The sequence below is a fragment of the Equus quagga genome, chromosome 13 (assembly GCF_021613505.1).
Source record: "Equus quagga isolate Etosha38 chromosome 13, UCLA_HA_Equagga_1.0, whole genome shotgun sequence".
Classification (NCBI taxonomy): Eukaryota; Metazoa; Chordata; class Mammalia; order Perissodactyla; family Equidae; genus Equus; species Equus quagga.
Window position 1 is genome coordinate 75,984,926 of NC_060279.1, and position 13,777 is coordinate 75,998,702.

The following is a 13,777-nucleotide window of genomic DNA, read 5'->3' on the forward strand; positions in this document are numbered from 1 at the left end:
GCCATCTTCGGTGGGTAATAAAAGTGAGGGGGTTTCCTGCGGTCGGCCCTGTCCATCCCTCGAGGGTGCGTCCCAACCCACGTGGCTGTGAGACCCTGCCCCACGGCCTCCAGCCCCGGCCGCGTCAGGTGAGGATGCCAGGGATGCTCTGTGGGAAGGGTAGCTCCAAGACCGGGTCGCAGAAGCCCAGGAGTCCCGGCCGCCATCTTCTGTCCCCTGGGCACCGCTCTTGGTTTTGTCAACCAACAAGTAACCATCCCGGTGCGGTCACTGGGTACTAACTACCCGTGTAAACCACTAACCCAGCAGCCAAAAGCGTAGCACCTGGCGTGTCTGTAACAGGCTCGTGGTCAGAGGCTGATGGAGGGCAGCCACGTGCTTGGTGGTTGAGCGGGTCTGCAGGGCAGGTTCAGGGATGCGAGAGGGGGCCTCCCTCCTTCCCCTGTCACTCTCCCCCGCAATAAAATTGGCAGGTGGCTGTTGCTCAGCAGAGCGCGTGGCCGGGTCCCTGGCTGGGTGCTGGGTGCTGGGTGACTGCGTCACGTGTGTGGCAATCGTGAGGCCATGCCCCAAGGGAGGCCGTGATCAGAGGAACCTTCTGCAAGGATCGGTCCGGGTTTGCCTGTCAACCACTTTTGGTAAACTGAGTCTTACTTCCCAGGGACTAGGAAGTTTGCTACGGACGCTGGTTCAAGGCAAATCCTTTGGTGATGGGAGATGACTTTATCCAGCTCTTTGGGGGCAGGAGATGGAATTTTGTTCAGGCCGTAGACCCACCTGAGGCCGGAATGAGTAGAAATGCTGACTCAGAATTAGAAAAGATGGTGACAAGAGAAGGTGAGTCCAGGAGAAATGGTGGCAGGACATCCTCTGCGGAATCCGGGCAGCTGGGCTGGCTGGAACCCCAGCTTCACCGCTTGGGACCTTGATTCTTCGGCTTCTGTGAGCCTGTTTCCACATCTGCACTGTGGAGACGGAACTCCGGCTCATTCACTGCTTGGGCCGATGCGGCTGTGGGTGTAACGTCACCTTCTGCTTCCTTTCAGAGCCCTTGCGTGCCCGGCTCGGCCCCAGGAACCCAGGCTGCCCTGACCCCTGTTCTTGCTGCCGCCGTGAAGCCATGAGCTGTGTCCTGAAGGGCGTCGTCCCCTTGGGGCTGGTGTTGCTGGTCTGCGGAGCCCAAGGCTTTTTCCTGCCCAACGTCACACACTTAGAGAAGCTGCTTAGCAAATACCAGCAGGACAGACCCCACTCCCGGGTCCGGAGGGCCATCCCCCGGGCGGACAAGGAGGAGATCCTCATGCTTCACAACAAACTTCGGGGCCAGGTGTACCCGCCCGCCTCCAACATGGAGCACATGGTGAGCGCGGGCACGCCCCGGGGGCTGGGGAGGCCGGGGCCGCCGTCTCGTGGTGTCCCCAGGCACCGGGATGTGTGGCAGGCTCGGGGGCCCCTGGCAGAGAGGGTCCCCTGCCTCTGTCCTTGACACCCCTGAAACAGACTCGTGGGTTCACGGTGCAGAGGCTGCCTAGTCGCCAGCCCCGTCATGTCACCTCCCTCTGGCTCAGACCCGACACGGCCCTGACTTTCCACCAGGCCCTCCCGAGGGCGGAGCGCGGGGTCTGAGGGTGGCCACCTCCCGGCTGTGTGACCTCATGCCTCCTGGGCCGCTCTGAGCCTCAGTTTCCACTCTGAGAATCCCACGGGGCTCCTGTGACAATGTGATGAGGGGATGCGGTAAAACACCCAGCAGAGATGCCCACGCCCGGGGCTGTGGTGTCACCGCTGTTATCGCACCGTCTGGGTCACCCTGCCCTTTCACTCTGCCTCTGGCTCTGAGGGCCGAGGGTGGGCCGAGTCCTGGCCATCGTGTGGAGGACTCGGTGCGGGGAGGGGAGCTTGCGTCCGCAGCGGGAGGGCCCGGCGCCTGGACAGCCCCTGACGAGCCTGTCATGTGTTCCCGTTTCTTTATTTTGTGATATGTCGGGATTGGAGTTGCACTCTGGGTCCCCAGGTCTATACAGCCCGCCTGTGGAGGGAGCGGGGCCTTCCGCGGTGTTCCTGGGGCGCCTCCGAGCAGGGGCAGTGAGGCCAGGAGGGCAGTCCGAGGCCCAGCCCTCCACCCCAGCATCCACGACCCCGCGCCACCTGTCTTCTCCTGTTCCCACCCAAACGGGTGGCACCGATTTGAGAAAGTGTCTTGGAAACGTGGCTTCCTGCTCAGCCCTGTCTGCTGGGGCTTCGAGCTGCAGTCCTTTGAAATAGCCTCAGCATCGAAAGGTGGATTTTAAAACTCCAGAGAATTAAGACACCCCATTTTGAGGTTTTATAAGTGGACAGGTTCTGGAACCAGCCTACCTGAGTTTAGGTGGCAGCCACTTGCTGGCTGTGTGATTTTGGGCGGGTTACTTAGCCTCTCTGTGCTTGTGTTTCCTCACTGGCACAATGGAGACAATAAAAGCACCTTTCTCATAGGGTTGTTTGGAGGAGTCACTAAGAAAATGCACAATCAGTACTAAATAAATGTTAATATACTGTTGCTATTATTATTTTAGTAACATTATTTTAGTGGAGTGGGTCCAGCACTTGGTGGCAGCATGCGGTCAGGAAGAGCCCCCTTGGGAGCCAGGCAAGGCTGGGTTGTTAGAGTTCTAACTTCCTGGCTGTGTGCCCTTAGGCAAGCAACTTCACCTCGCTTAGCCTCGAGGTCTTTTTGTCTGCAACAACGGAAAAATAAAACATACCCCAAGGGCTTTTGTGGGAATTAAGAAAGGAAACGTGCTGCTGCTCCCTGGCAGGTGGCAGGTGCCCAGATGATGGCGGCTCTAGAGGTACAGGCCCAGCCCTGCCCCTGGCACTTAGCGGGCGCTTGGGAAAGTTCATTTCCTTAATATCTGGTCCTGAGGGCTCCTTTGCACCTCCCCTGGGGGCTCCATGCTTGCCCCCAAATCCTGTTCCAGCAGGTACCATTAACCCATTTAGAGAGAGCGAAACAGGCACAGAGAGGTGAAGCCAGTTGCCTAAAGTCACACAGCCAGAAAGGGCAGAGCCTGGCTTAACGCAAACACTCTCGCCAGTGCATCTTGCTGCCCTGTTCCTTCCCCGCTCCCTCCTTGAGTGGTCCCTTCGAGGGGTAAAGAATGACCACGCGTGCCTTTCCTTTAGAGGGACGCAGACTAGTTGTGGGGGCAGGTCTCCGCTGGGAAAGCACAGGCTGAGTGGGGGGCGGGCAGGTGGGGACTGCAGGAGGTCAGTGAGGGGTGGCGTGAGCTGGGGACTAGGCCTCATGGTGCATGCATGCATTCATTCATTCATTCATGCATGCATGCGTAATTCCGGGGTGACGGTCAGGGCATTCTCACTGCGTGGAAAGGGCGCTGACCAACAGGGTGTGTCGGCTGGAACAGCTCCCCACACAACCAAACCCGTGCCTGCCAGCCCCACGCCCCTGCATTTGGGAAACATTGTTTTGAGGTCCTACTATGTGCCGGGCACGGCTGGAGCCGAGAGGGGGGGAGGTGAGGGGTGGGCCGGGATGGGCTGCTCGGCCTCCGACGGGGAGGGAGAGCTGGGTTCTCGTGGACCGAGTCCTGCTCAGAGCAGATGTGAAGTCTGCACGTCTCCAGCCGGAATTCAAAAGCCTTTAACCCCCCAGAGCCGGCCGGGCAGGGCTTTCTTCCCTGACCCGAACTTCGCCCTCCTGCTCGCCTCCCGCCCAGCTGTCGGAGCGTTACGGACTCAGACCCACAGCGAGCGCGGTTCCTGGTGATTGTGAACCGAGGCGCGGGATAAACCGTGAACTGCTCAGAAGCCAGTGACCCTCGGTGGGGAGGTGGGGGGGTCGGCGCCTGCACAGGCTCTGCCCACCACCCAGGATGCTGGGAAGGGCCTTTGCTGGCCACTTCCAGAGGGGTCTTGGTGTCAGTGCCAGCTGCCCCCCGTCCCCGCGGCCCACATCTCCTGGTGGACAGTGTCTGTCCCTTCATGGGGCATCAGGAGGTCCCCTGCTTGGAGATAGATCCACTGACTTGGTGCAGGTGGTCTTCTGTCTTTTTTTTTATGTGGTAAGGAAGATTGGCCCTAAGTTAATATCTGTTGCCAATCTTCCTCTTTTTTGCTTCAGGAAGACTGGCCCTGAGCTAACATCCGTGTCCATCTTCCTCTATTTTGTATGGGACGCCACCACAGCATGGCTTGATGAGCAGTGTGTAGGTTAACACCCGGGATCTGAACCCCTGAACCCCAGGCTGCCGAAGCAGAATGTGCAAACTTAACCACTACGCCACTGGGCTGACCCCATGCAGATGGCTTTTTAGGAGGTGATCCATGAGTCTCAAGACAGGAAGGAGGAAGTCCAACCTCTGTGCACGATGGGGGTCTCCCACAGGGAACGAGGGCTCGGATCTGCCAAGATCTGCTGTGTAAAGGGAGCAGCAGGCAGATGGCTCCCCAGAAGGCAGGAGGTGGCTGCGTTTATCCACAGGCCTGTCCCCCACTGAGTGTGGCCCTGGAGGCGTTAACCCTCTGGTCCATTTCAGGCTGGGCCTGGGCAGTGGGGAAAGATCCAAGGCAGAAGGGGCACAGAGCATGGTGGGCACTAAAGGTGGGGCACTGTTGGTGAGAGAGGAGTCTGGGGGAACCCAGAATGTCCACTGTAGCTGAAATGGGAGGTCTTGCCCATTTCATGCATTTCATGCAGGACTTGCCCCCTGGATGTGGAGGAGTCTCCGTCCTCTTGGCCAGAAAGATGCGGCAGGCCAGGATGAGGAGAGGGCGCAGGCGGCTTCGCCGTGGTCCCTACTGGGGTCCCGTGGTTGGTTTAATAGCCTCCTTCTCAGGGCTCTGCCGGACATGCTTTCCCTGAGCTGCCTCCGTGTGCCGGGCTGGGCTGCCCAGAGTTGGGGGGACAGCCCCTCCCTGCCGCCAGCCGGAGCGTCTGCCCATGACTCCGGGGGGCGGCACAGCAGCAGCTGGTGTGAGGCCCCGGGGGGGGGGGCGGCTGGGCGTCTGTCCCCTCGGAGAAGAGAAACGGCCCGCGTGCTTGGTGCACTGCGCTCTTTCCCAAGCGCTGTGTGTCCCGGGCCAGCTGGAGGCAGGAGGGGCCGCAGGCCCAGACCCCTGCCCACGCCCCCGAGTCAGGAGGGGCTGTGCCCAAGGGAGCAGGACCGGGGGAGTCGAAGGCGTTTCTTCCTACTTTTTTTTTTTAATAACAGTAAAATATACTTAACCTAAAATTTACCATTCCGAACTTTAAAAAAAATTTTTTTTTGGTGAGGAAGATTGTCGCTGAGCTAACTTCCGTGCCCATCTCCCTCTATTTTATGTGGGATGCTGCCACAGTGCGCCTTGATGAGCAGTGTTAGGTCTACTCCTGGGATTCGAACCTGCAAACCCTGGGCCGCCAAAGCGGAGCCCGTGAACTTGGCCGCTATGCCACCGGGCCTGCCCCCCATTCCAACCTTTCCTAAGTGTTCAGTTCAGCGGCATTGAGGACATTCACATTGTCGTGCACCCGTCACCACCATCCGTCCCCCGGACTTGTTCATCCTCCCGTTTCATGGATGGGGGACTGAGGCTGAGAGGAGAAGGGACTTGCCCGGCGTCCCCGGTGAGTCAGAGGTGGGGCAGGAGCTCCGAGGGCAGCCTTGGGTCCAGCTCCTCTGAGCGCTTTGCTGACTTGTCCCCTCCCACTTGCTGGGCTAGGAGCCAACCAACATGCGCAGAACCCAGCGTCGCAGAAGCCATACCCAGCCCGTGGGGTCTCCCAGGGCCCCAGGCGGGGCGTCACTGCATTTCCGGTTCCTACACCCTCCCTGATTCTGACCCGGTGCCCGTCTCTCCCCCCACTGCAGACCTGGGACGACGAGCTGGAGAGGTCGGCAGCAGCGTGGGCCCAGGAGTGCATCTGGGAGCACGGGCCCACCAGCCTGCTGGTGTCCATCGGGCAGAACCTGGCCGTGCACTGGGGCAGGTAAGAGCTCCCACGGCCCCCTGACCTGTGAGCTGGCCACCCCTGCTGAGCACCGACTGGGAGTCCGTTGTCGCATTTAGCCCTCAGATCACCCACCGAGAGAGAGACCACCCATGCCATTTGCAAGTGGGGAAACTGAGGCTCAGGCCCAGGGACACTTCCGAGTAACTGGCAAAACGGATGCGTGCCTGGTTGAGGACTCCAGCTTGGCGTTTGCATCCTGTCTGCTTGAAAGGGTTCTTGAGCCAGTTGCATCCGGCGGGAGGGCGGGAGCTGGCTGAGTGAGCGGGAAAAGCGGGAATGTGGCCTTGCAGTGGCCGTCAGTCCTGTCTTCTCCGCCCGCCCCCGCATGTCTGCGTTCTGCTCGCTCGTTAGGGCTCAGCCGGGCTGCTCCCCCCTCACCTTCCCCTCCTCATCCGTCCAGCCCCCCGAGGCCTCCTGGCCTGGCAGCGCCTGCGCCCTCTTGCTGGACGGGGGCGCTCGGCAGCTGTCTGTTAAATGCCGCCTGCTGGCCTTCCCCCAAAGTCAGCTGGGCCATGTCACCCAGCACCCAAGCTGGCCGAAAGTCCCCTCCCGGGCGGAGGGCTGGTTTCATTAGAGCAGCTGGGGAAAATGTCTCCTGACCACTTAAGCCGTAGTGACCGATTTGTCGTTAGTGCCATGGAGTCGATTCCGACTCCTGGTGGCCCCTGCGGCCAGCAGAGCGGACCCTGCCCGGTCTGTCTGCGCTGTCCCCTCCCCCTCCGGGGCTCCGTCAGACAGTGCTCCCTGCTGTGCACAGGGTTTTCGTGGCCAGTGTTTTCAGAAGTGGGTGGCCAGGTCCTTCGTCCCAGTCTGTCCAGTCTGGAAGCTCTGCTGAAACCTGTCCACCGTAGGGGGCGCTGCTGGCGTTGGACATGTCCCCTCACAATACAGGTCAGGGTTTGCCTGACACCAAATCCAGCTCTCTAAGGTCTGGACTTCAGCTTGACCCCCGAGCAGCTCCACCCTCCTCCAGGTCGATGCCCGGGCCGGGGGCATGATGGGTCTAGAGACGTGGCTTCATGGAATCGAATCAACACAGATTTTTCCTCTGGGGAATTCTGCTTTTTGTAAAATCAATCTTAACGATAGCATTAAAAGAAAATGTCTAAAGGGGAAAAAATCCAGCCTTCCACCGCCCTGCTCCAGCTCCGTTCATTCTGCTGGCTCCTGGGTAGCGTCTGGCCGGGGGCCAGCATATTTTTACGCAGTTGTAACTGTGGTCAGGACGGCTTTTAATTCTTTCTTTTTTTTCCTTCTCATACAAGATCAAACGACTTTTCTCTTACAGAGCTGTCATGGTTATCGTCTCGTAAAGGCTGCCTGTGCGCCGTCAAGTTGACAGACCAACATTTAGCCGGTCCATTCTTGTAGCTTGTTTTTTTTGTTGTTGTTGGCTCATTTGAGTTATTTCACTAGAATAACTCTGAGCACTAGGATTGATGGGGCCAAGGGCACAGACCTCCCCCTCTGGGTGAGTCCTGTTAACTCGCTTTCCAAGAGCGCCCCTCCTTCGAAGGCCCCTCGGCAGCCGAGGGCCCTCCTCCCACGACCACCCAGCCTGGCCTTGGGTCTTCGGGAAAAGGGACGGGGTCAGGGCGGTGGGGGTCCTTCCGCGGGTGGCTCCCTTGCTGTGCTTTCCCCAAGCTGGCCCAGGAGGAGAGGCCGTTTCCCGCCTCTTCACTGACTGCCACCATCCGCTCTGGGCCTGACAGTCATTGTCACAAGACCCCTGACTGTCTCTCCCGCCGCAGTGCTCTCAGAAACCACCGGTGCCCCCCCGAGCCTTTTCTCTTTATTGAAACCACTTGTTTACACTCGCTGGTGACAGCCACCAGGCATTTGCACCCAGTTTATTTTCTCTCCTGGTAAGAAAATAACCGGTGCCAATGTGGCAGACGGGGCCGAGGCGAGAGGGCAGTGGCCACCCACGATGACCGGGGCTCTCCTCCTTACTGGGGGTGAGGGAGGGCTCCAGGGATAAAATCCTAGATAGGACGTCTCCTAAAGGGTCTGCCCCGGGTCGGCAGCGTTCTGCGTCCCTCTGGGTTTCTGCGCCCTTGAGATTTCTGCCTTGTGTCTGCATCCTTGGGTCCCCCGGCAGCTGAGCAAGGAAGCCAGTCACGACAATACGGAAACCTGAGGCTCTAGGTCCCTATTTGGGGGGTGACGGGGACCCGTCTGCCCTGTCATCCCCCAGCTTTCAGACCCTCCTGCTGTCGTGGGTGTCCCCTGCACGTCACCCATTCAGTTATTTCCTTACTATTTTTTCTCTACGTTGACTTTCAATGGACTCAGATCTTAAATGGATTCTTATCTTAAGCGATAATATCTGTGAAATATGGGGTTCATGGGCAGCACAGATTTTCCCAAATGTACAGGGAAATAAATACACAATTGTTAACATACAAAGGACTCACTGGGGGCCAAAGTTCCGTGCAGACACAGGTGGCGTGTGGCCACCCAAGGACTCTCCTGGGACTCAGGGGCACTCCAGGGACGCCCAGCTGAGCTCCGGGCCAATTCCTTGGGTTTTAAGCACTTTTAACAGGTGCTGGTTGGGATTTGGGGCTGTTGCTCCCGAAGGAGCCCCTCTTGCAGCCTGCCCCGGGGGTGGCGGGGCTGCCAGCGTGGTCTCCCTTGGCTGGGTGTGTGGCAGCCGGGAAGTAACAAGCTGATCTGCCCCCGCAGGTATCGCTCCCCTGGCTTCCACGTGCAGTCCTGGTATGACGAGGTGAAGGATTACACCTACCCCTCCCCCGACGAGTGCAAGCCCTGGTGCCCTGAGAGGTGCTCAGGGGCCATGTGCACCCACTACACCCAGGTAACGCCAGGGGGATGGCCGTGGCCTCGGCCCGGTGCCCAAGCCCGTCACCCCCCAGCCCCACGGGGTCACTGCCCAGTTGGAGACCAGCCCCATCTGTGCTGTCATTGCTTTAATACTTTCCTTTAATTTGGTGCCACTCAAAGTATAGCTGGTGGGCTGAGCTGTTTGTGACCTGTTCCCAAGGACAGAAACTGAGAGTAAGCACTAGAAACTTCCATGGCAATTTTACATTGCTGGGGCGTTTTCCTGGTCTGTGGTTTGGTTTTGTTTGTTCATGTTTTGGTTTTGTCTTGTTTTTCAAACAAATGTATGGATCATCAGTGGGTTAGGAAAAAAAAATCTGGTCCTTCCACTCTTGCCCCCCATACCTGATAGACGCAGCCAGATGAGGTCGCCCTGGTGTGCCACCCTTGAGCTCTGATGCACGGATGTCATCTTTTCAGATTGTCTGGGCCACCACCAACAAGGTCGGCTGTGCCGTGAACACCTGCCAGAGGATGAACGTCTGGGGAGAGGTGTGGGAGAATGCGGTCTACCTCGTCTGCAATTACTCTCCAAAGTAAGGACAAGCAACGTGGTTTTATGGGTCAGGATGTGTTTGCCTGCCATGAAGGACCCAACTAAAAGTGGCTTAAATGGGGAAATCTCATCATTATTTCTTGTAACACGGTGTCTGGAGGTTGGTGCATCCAGCTTAGCTTAAGAGCTCAGCAGTGTCAATGAAGACTCAGGTTCTTTCTGTCTTTCTGCTGTACCATCCTCTCCTCATGGTCCCGTGATGGTTGCAGAGCACCAGCCATCACATGTTCCCAAGCAGAAGAGAGGAGAATGGTAGAAAAGGTTTTCTCTTAGGCCTTTCTCACCCCTGGCTTACTTCCTCTTTATGTCATTGGCCGGGACTAGGCCACTCATGGACCAGAGGAAACAAGATTGCCCTAATTGACTTCGACCAAATGACATTGCCTTAATTGGCTTCAACCAAAGCAGTTGTCCCAATTGGCTTCACATGTCATCCCTGGGACTACCTGAGCCAGTCAGAAGCAGGAAGAGCTGTTGGCTGGGCAACCAGTAGGGTCTGCCATAGTGGTGTTTTTTTTTTCTCTGAACGTATGCGGCAGATGGCCCTCCCCCTACAGCATCCTGATATCATCCCGTCTCATTTATCCCTTTCCTCCGTCACCTCCATCGCTCATCAGACAAATATGTGCTGATTCTCGGAGAACTGCTCACCCAGTGCACAGCCTGCGATTTACTTGCTGGCCGCCGGCCTGGCCGCCATCCTAGCACCGTGCCCTGCACACCACGGGCCCTTGAGGCATGTTTGCTCAGTTTCTGGAGGAAACGAGGATGACCTCATTTATTTGGTCTGGGTCGGGAGTGGCTGAGAGAAGGTGGGATGAAGGGGGAGTTGCTGAGGCTGGGAGGAAACAGAAGCTCCGTAAAGCACGTGGTGTGCCTGTGGTGGCGGGGTCTCAGTGGCCAGCGGGATAAGGGTGGGAGACCGTGTTGTGCTGGGGACAGACGCAGGCCCCCGGCAGGAGCAGGAAACTGGTCCACTGTGGTGGGCTTCCTGTCCGAGTGGCAGGTGGGGAGTGAGGACTCATTCGATTCGCTCTTTATTTTAGTTTTTATTTACTTATTTTTTGAGGAAGATTAACCCTGAGTTAACGTTTTCTGCCAACCCTCCTCTTTTTTTGCTGAGGAAGACTGGCCCTGAGCTAACATCCATGCCCATCTTCCTCTACTTTATATGTGGGGCGCCTACCACAGCATGGCTTGACAAGCAGTGCATAGGTCCGTATCCAGGATCCAAACTGGTGAATCCCGGGACACCAAAGTGGAGCATGTGAACCTAACTGCTGCACCACCAGGCTAGCCCTTGATTTGCTCTTTACATAAAAAAATATACTTGAAGTCCCATCAGAAACGCAACTCTTCCTTTCTTTAGCCCCCACCCCTTTTCTTGAACAAAGAATAATCTACATACAGTAGAATATGCTAATCCTAAGGGCCCAGCCTGATAAATTCTCACACATATTTGTGTGTATTGGTCAGCTTGGCTCCCATAACGAAATACCGCAGCTGGGGACTCCACCAGCAGACGTTTGTTTTCTCACAATTCTGGAGCCTGGCGTCCTGGCTCAAGGTCCCGCAGGGTCCGTTGCTGGTGAGGACTCTCTTCCTGGCTTTCAGACGGCCGCCTTCTCCCTGTGTCCTCACGTGGCCTTTCCTTGGCCACACAGAGGGAGAGAGAGGGAGAGAGAGAGAAAGGGGGGGAGAGAGAGGGAAGGAGAGAGAGAAAGAGGGAGAGAGAGAGAGGGAGAGGGCGGGAAAAAGAGGGAGGGACAGAGAGGGAGGGAGGGAGAGGGAGCTCTCTGGCATCTCTCCCCAGGTCATTAATCCCATCTCATCGGGGCCTCGCCCTTATGACCTCGTTTAACCTTAATTATCTCCTTGGAGGCCCCATCTGTGAATATAGCGACCCTGGGGGTTAGGGCTGCAGCATAGGAATTTGGGGACACAGTTCATTCCTCAGAATCCATCTACGCCTGTGTAACCCCTCCACATCAGGCCCGTGAACATTTCCAGGGCCCCAGGAGGCTCCCAATGCCCCCTGGAGAGGCCGCCTTTCTGACCTCTCTCCCCGCCGGCCCGTCTGTCTGGTCTGGACCCTCCTGTGAGCGGACGGGAGAGACACACCCTCTTGTGCCCAGGTCTTCCTCTCAACCCCGTGTCTGTGAGACGCGTCCCTGGTACGCCATCGGTGGGCCTCTCTCTTTGATTTCTGCGGGGTATCCGCCATGTCCAGTCGGAGTCCCTGGCTGTGCAGGACACGGTCCCAGGCCCCCGGCATGTGGGCAGCGGCCGAGAGGGTGGGCTCAGCTCCCTGCGGGTGAGGCCAGGGGATGGAGTCTTGTACCTCAATGTCCTGTGCGCGAGGGGAGGACGCTTACTCACAGGCTGTGGAAGGTCGGGCGTGTCCGGGGCAGGGCGTTGGCGGGCCTGGCCCCCAGCCACACTCCACAGATGCTATCCGCATGCTATGGCCCGGGAGCGTCTGAGGGTGGTGTGTCTTTGAGGAAACGTGGAACCCCAGGTGTGCTGGGGGAGAGGGATGAGCCCGTCCCGGAACCCAGATCGGATGGAGCCCTGGAGGCTCACGCGGCAGTGGACAGGCTGGGTGGCGCTCTTGGTCCCTGGGCTATGGTCCGCGTGGGGACTCACCCGAAGGCACCTCCAGAGTCCCCAGCAGCCTGAACGGCCCGGCAGAGGAGGTCAGCCGAGTGGGGGCTGTAGCACAGGTGGAGGTGGGGTGTGTGCCAGGACGGTCCCCGCCCGCCCTCTCACCTGACCCCCACGCGGCCCTCAGTGATGCCACTCCGCTATTTTGAGCCGCCGGAGGGCAAACAGAGAGTGTGTTTTCTGCAGTTGTCTTCCGGCCAACAGCAGCAGGACCCCGCCCTGGCCTCCCTGGAAAGCCGTCAGCATGTCACCCGGGCAAGCCTGTTGATTTAGCAAAGGCTGGGAGAGCACGGAGCTGCCCCGGGAGCAGGGCCCGGGCGAGGGCGTCCACACAGTCGCTCCCTTCATGCTCACAACAACCTCCCGCCATGACCCCATCTCAGAGGGGGAGTGGGCGGGGGTCCCAGCCAGGGAGTCTGCTCTGTCCTGCCTGGCTGGAGGAGGCTGGGGCCAAGCTGGGCCTGGCAGCGAGGCCCCAAATCTCCTTCCCGAGTGAACAAATGGATGACTGGGGCAACCACGAAGGAAGTTTCTAGAACAAATCACAGAGACTGGTCCCCAGTCACTCGCTGTTCCGGCTTGTGCTGCCAAAGGCCTGGGGGCTGTGAGACGGGCTTGGGAATTCTGGCGCCACCTGCTACCTGGCCCCTGCAGCAATCCCAGCCTGTGACCTCCGGTTTTCCTGGCCTGGGAACTTCAGAGGGAGGCGATGGCGCCTGGGATGACCCGAGGAATCTTGGTCCAGCCCTGAGAGCAGTGTGTGGTCAAAGGCTCTGAGCCCCACAGCCTGGGTTCAAATCCTAGCCCCTCCACTCATTCTCTGTGTGACCTCAGACAAGGCACTTAACCTCTCTGAGCCTCAGTTTCCTCCTCTGCCAAAAGGTTGAATTCCAGCCCATCCCTCCTGGGGTGTTGGAAGGGTGGAGTGACCCGGGCTGGGTATGGGGTAAGAGCTCAGTAATCACGAGGTACCCCCTAGAACATGCTGGCTTTTACTCACTTGAGAAATGGCTTAAAAGGCGTCCCGGCAGCTTTCTAGTGCAGGGTGGTTGGGGCTGGGGTCAGGGGGTGGCTGACAGTGTTCTGAGGTGTGGGAGGGGGAGCAAAAGGGTTGATGTGGGGCCGGTGGGGTGTTGGCATGCACACTAACACAACAGGACAGAGATGCCAGGGAGAAAGACGTGTCGTAGCTCCAGACTGGGGTTCTTCTAGAATTCTCCAGCCTCTCTGTGCACAGGAGGGGCCCAGGGCAGCTGCCTTTCCCCCCTAACACAGCGCACCCCTTTCCTCTTCCCCTCTGAGTTTGGGGCCCCGAGAGGCCCAGGAAAGGAGAGGCGCGGTCTGGGCCCTCGGGTGGCGGCCCCTCCTGATGGGTGTCTCTGCTCTGTCTTCAGGGGGAACTGGATTGGAGAAGCGCCCTACAAAAACGGCCGGCCCTGCTCCGAGTGCCCACCCAGCTACGGAGGCGGCTGCAGGAGCAACTTGTGTTACCGAGGTAGGAAATGACAAAACCGCTGGGCATCGGTTTCCCCTCTGGTCTGCAAGCCATCAAACAGCTGCCACAACCCGGGAGAACCAGACAGGGGTCCAGGACGCCCCCTCCCCGCCCAGAGCAGCCCCCCCAGCAGCCTTGTGTGCGTGATGAGCGGGGCCCCATCTCCAGACTTGGGGCTCAGACCCCAGCTCCCTGGGGACCCGCGCCACCCCGGGATGTC

The 13,777-nt window shown here is 58.6% G+C and overlaps 1 protein-coding gene across 3 annotated transcripts in view; it reads left to right on the top strand.

The window, feature by feature from the left end:
• CRISPLD2 (cysteine rich secretory protein LCCL domain containing 2) overlaps positions 1-13,777 on the top strand; it is a 65,495-nt gene that overhangs the window by 14,283 nt on the left and 37,435 nt on the right. For all 3 annotated transcript variants that reach the window (XM_046684267.1, XM_046684268.1, XM_046684266.1), the window contains exons 2-6: positions 1,047-1,360; positions 5,853-5,971; positions 8,684-8,816; positions 9,263-9,378; positions 13,457-13,557. In XM_046684267.1, coding sequence (XP_046540223.1) covers positions 1,121-1,360; positions 5,853-5,971; positions 8,684-8,816; positions 9,263-9,378; positions 13,457-13,557 — 709 coding nt within the window. In that variant the 5' untranslated portion in view covers positions 1,047-1,120. The remainder of the gene's footprint in view (positions 1-1,046; positions 1,361-5,852; positions 5,972-8,683; positions 8,817-9,262; positions 9,379-13,456; positions 13,558-13,777) is intronic.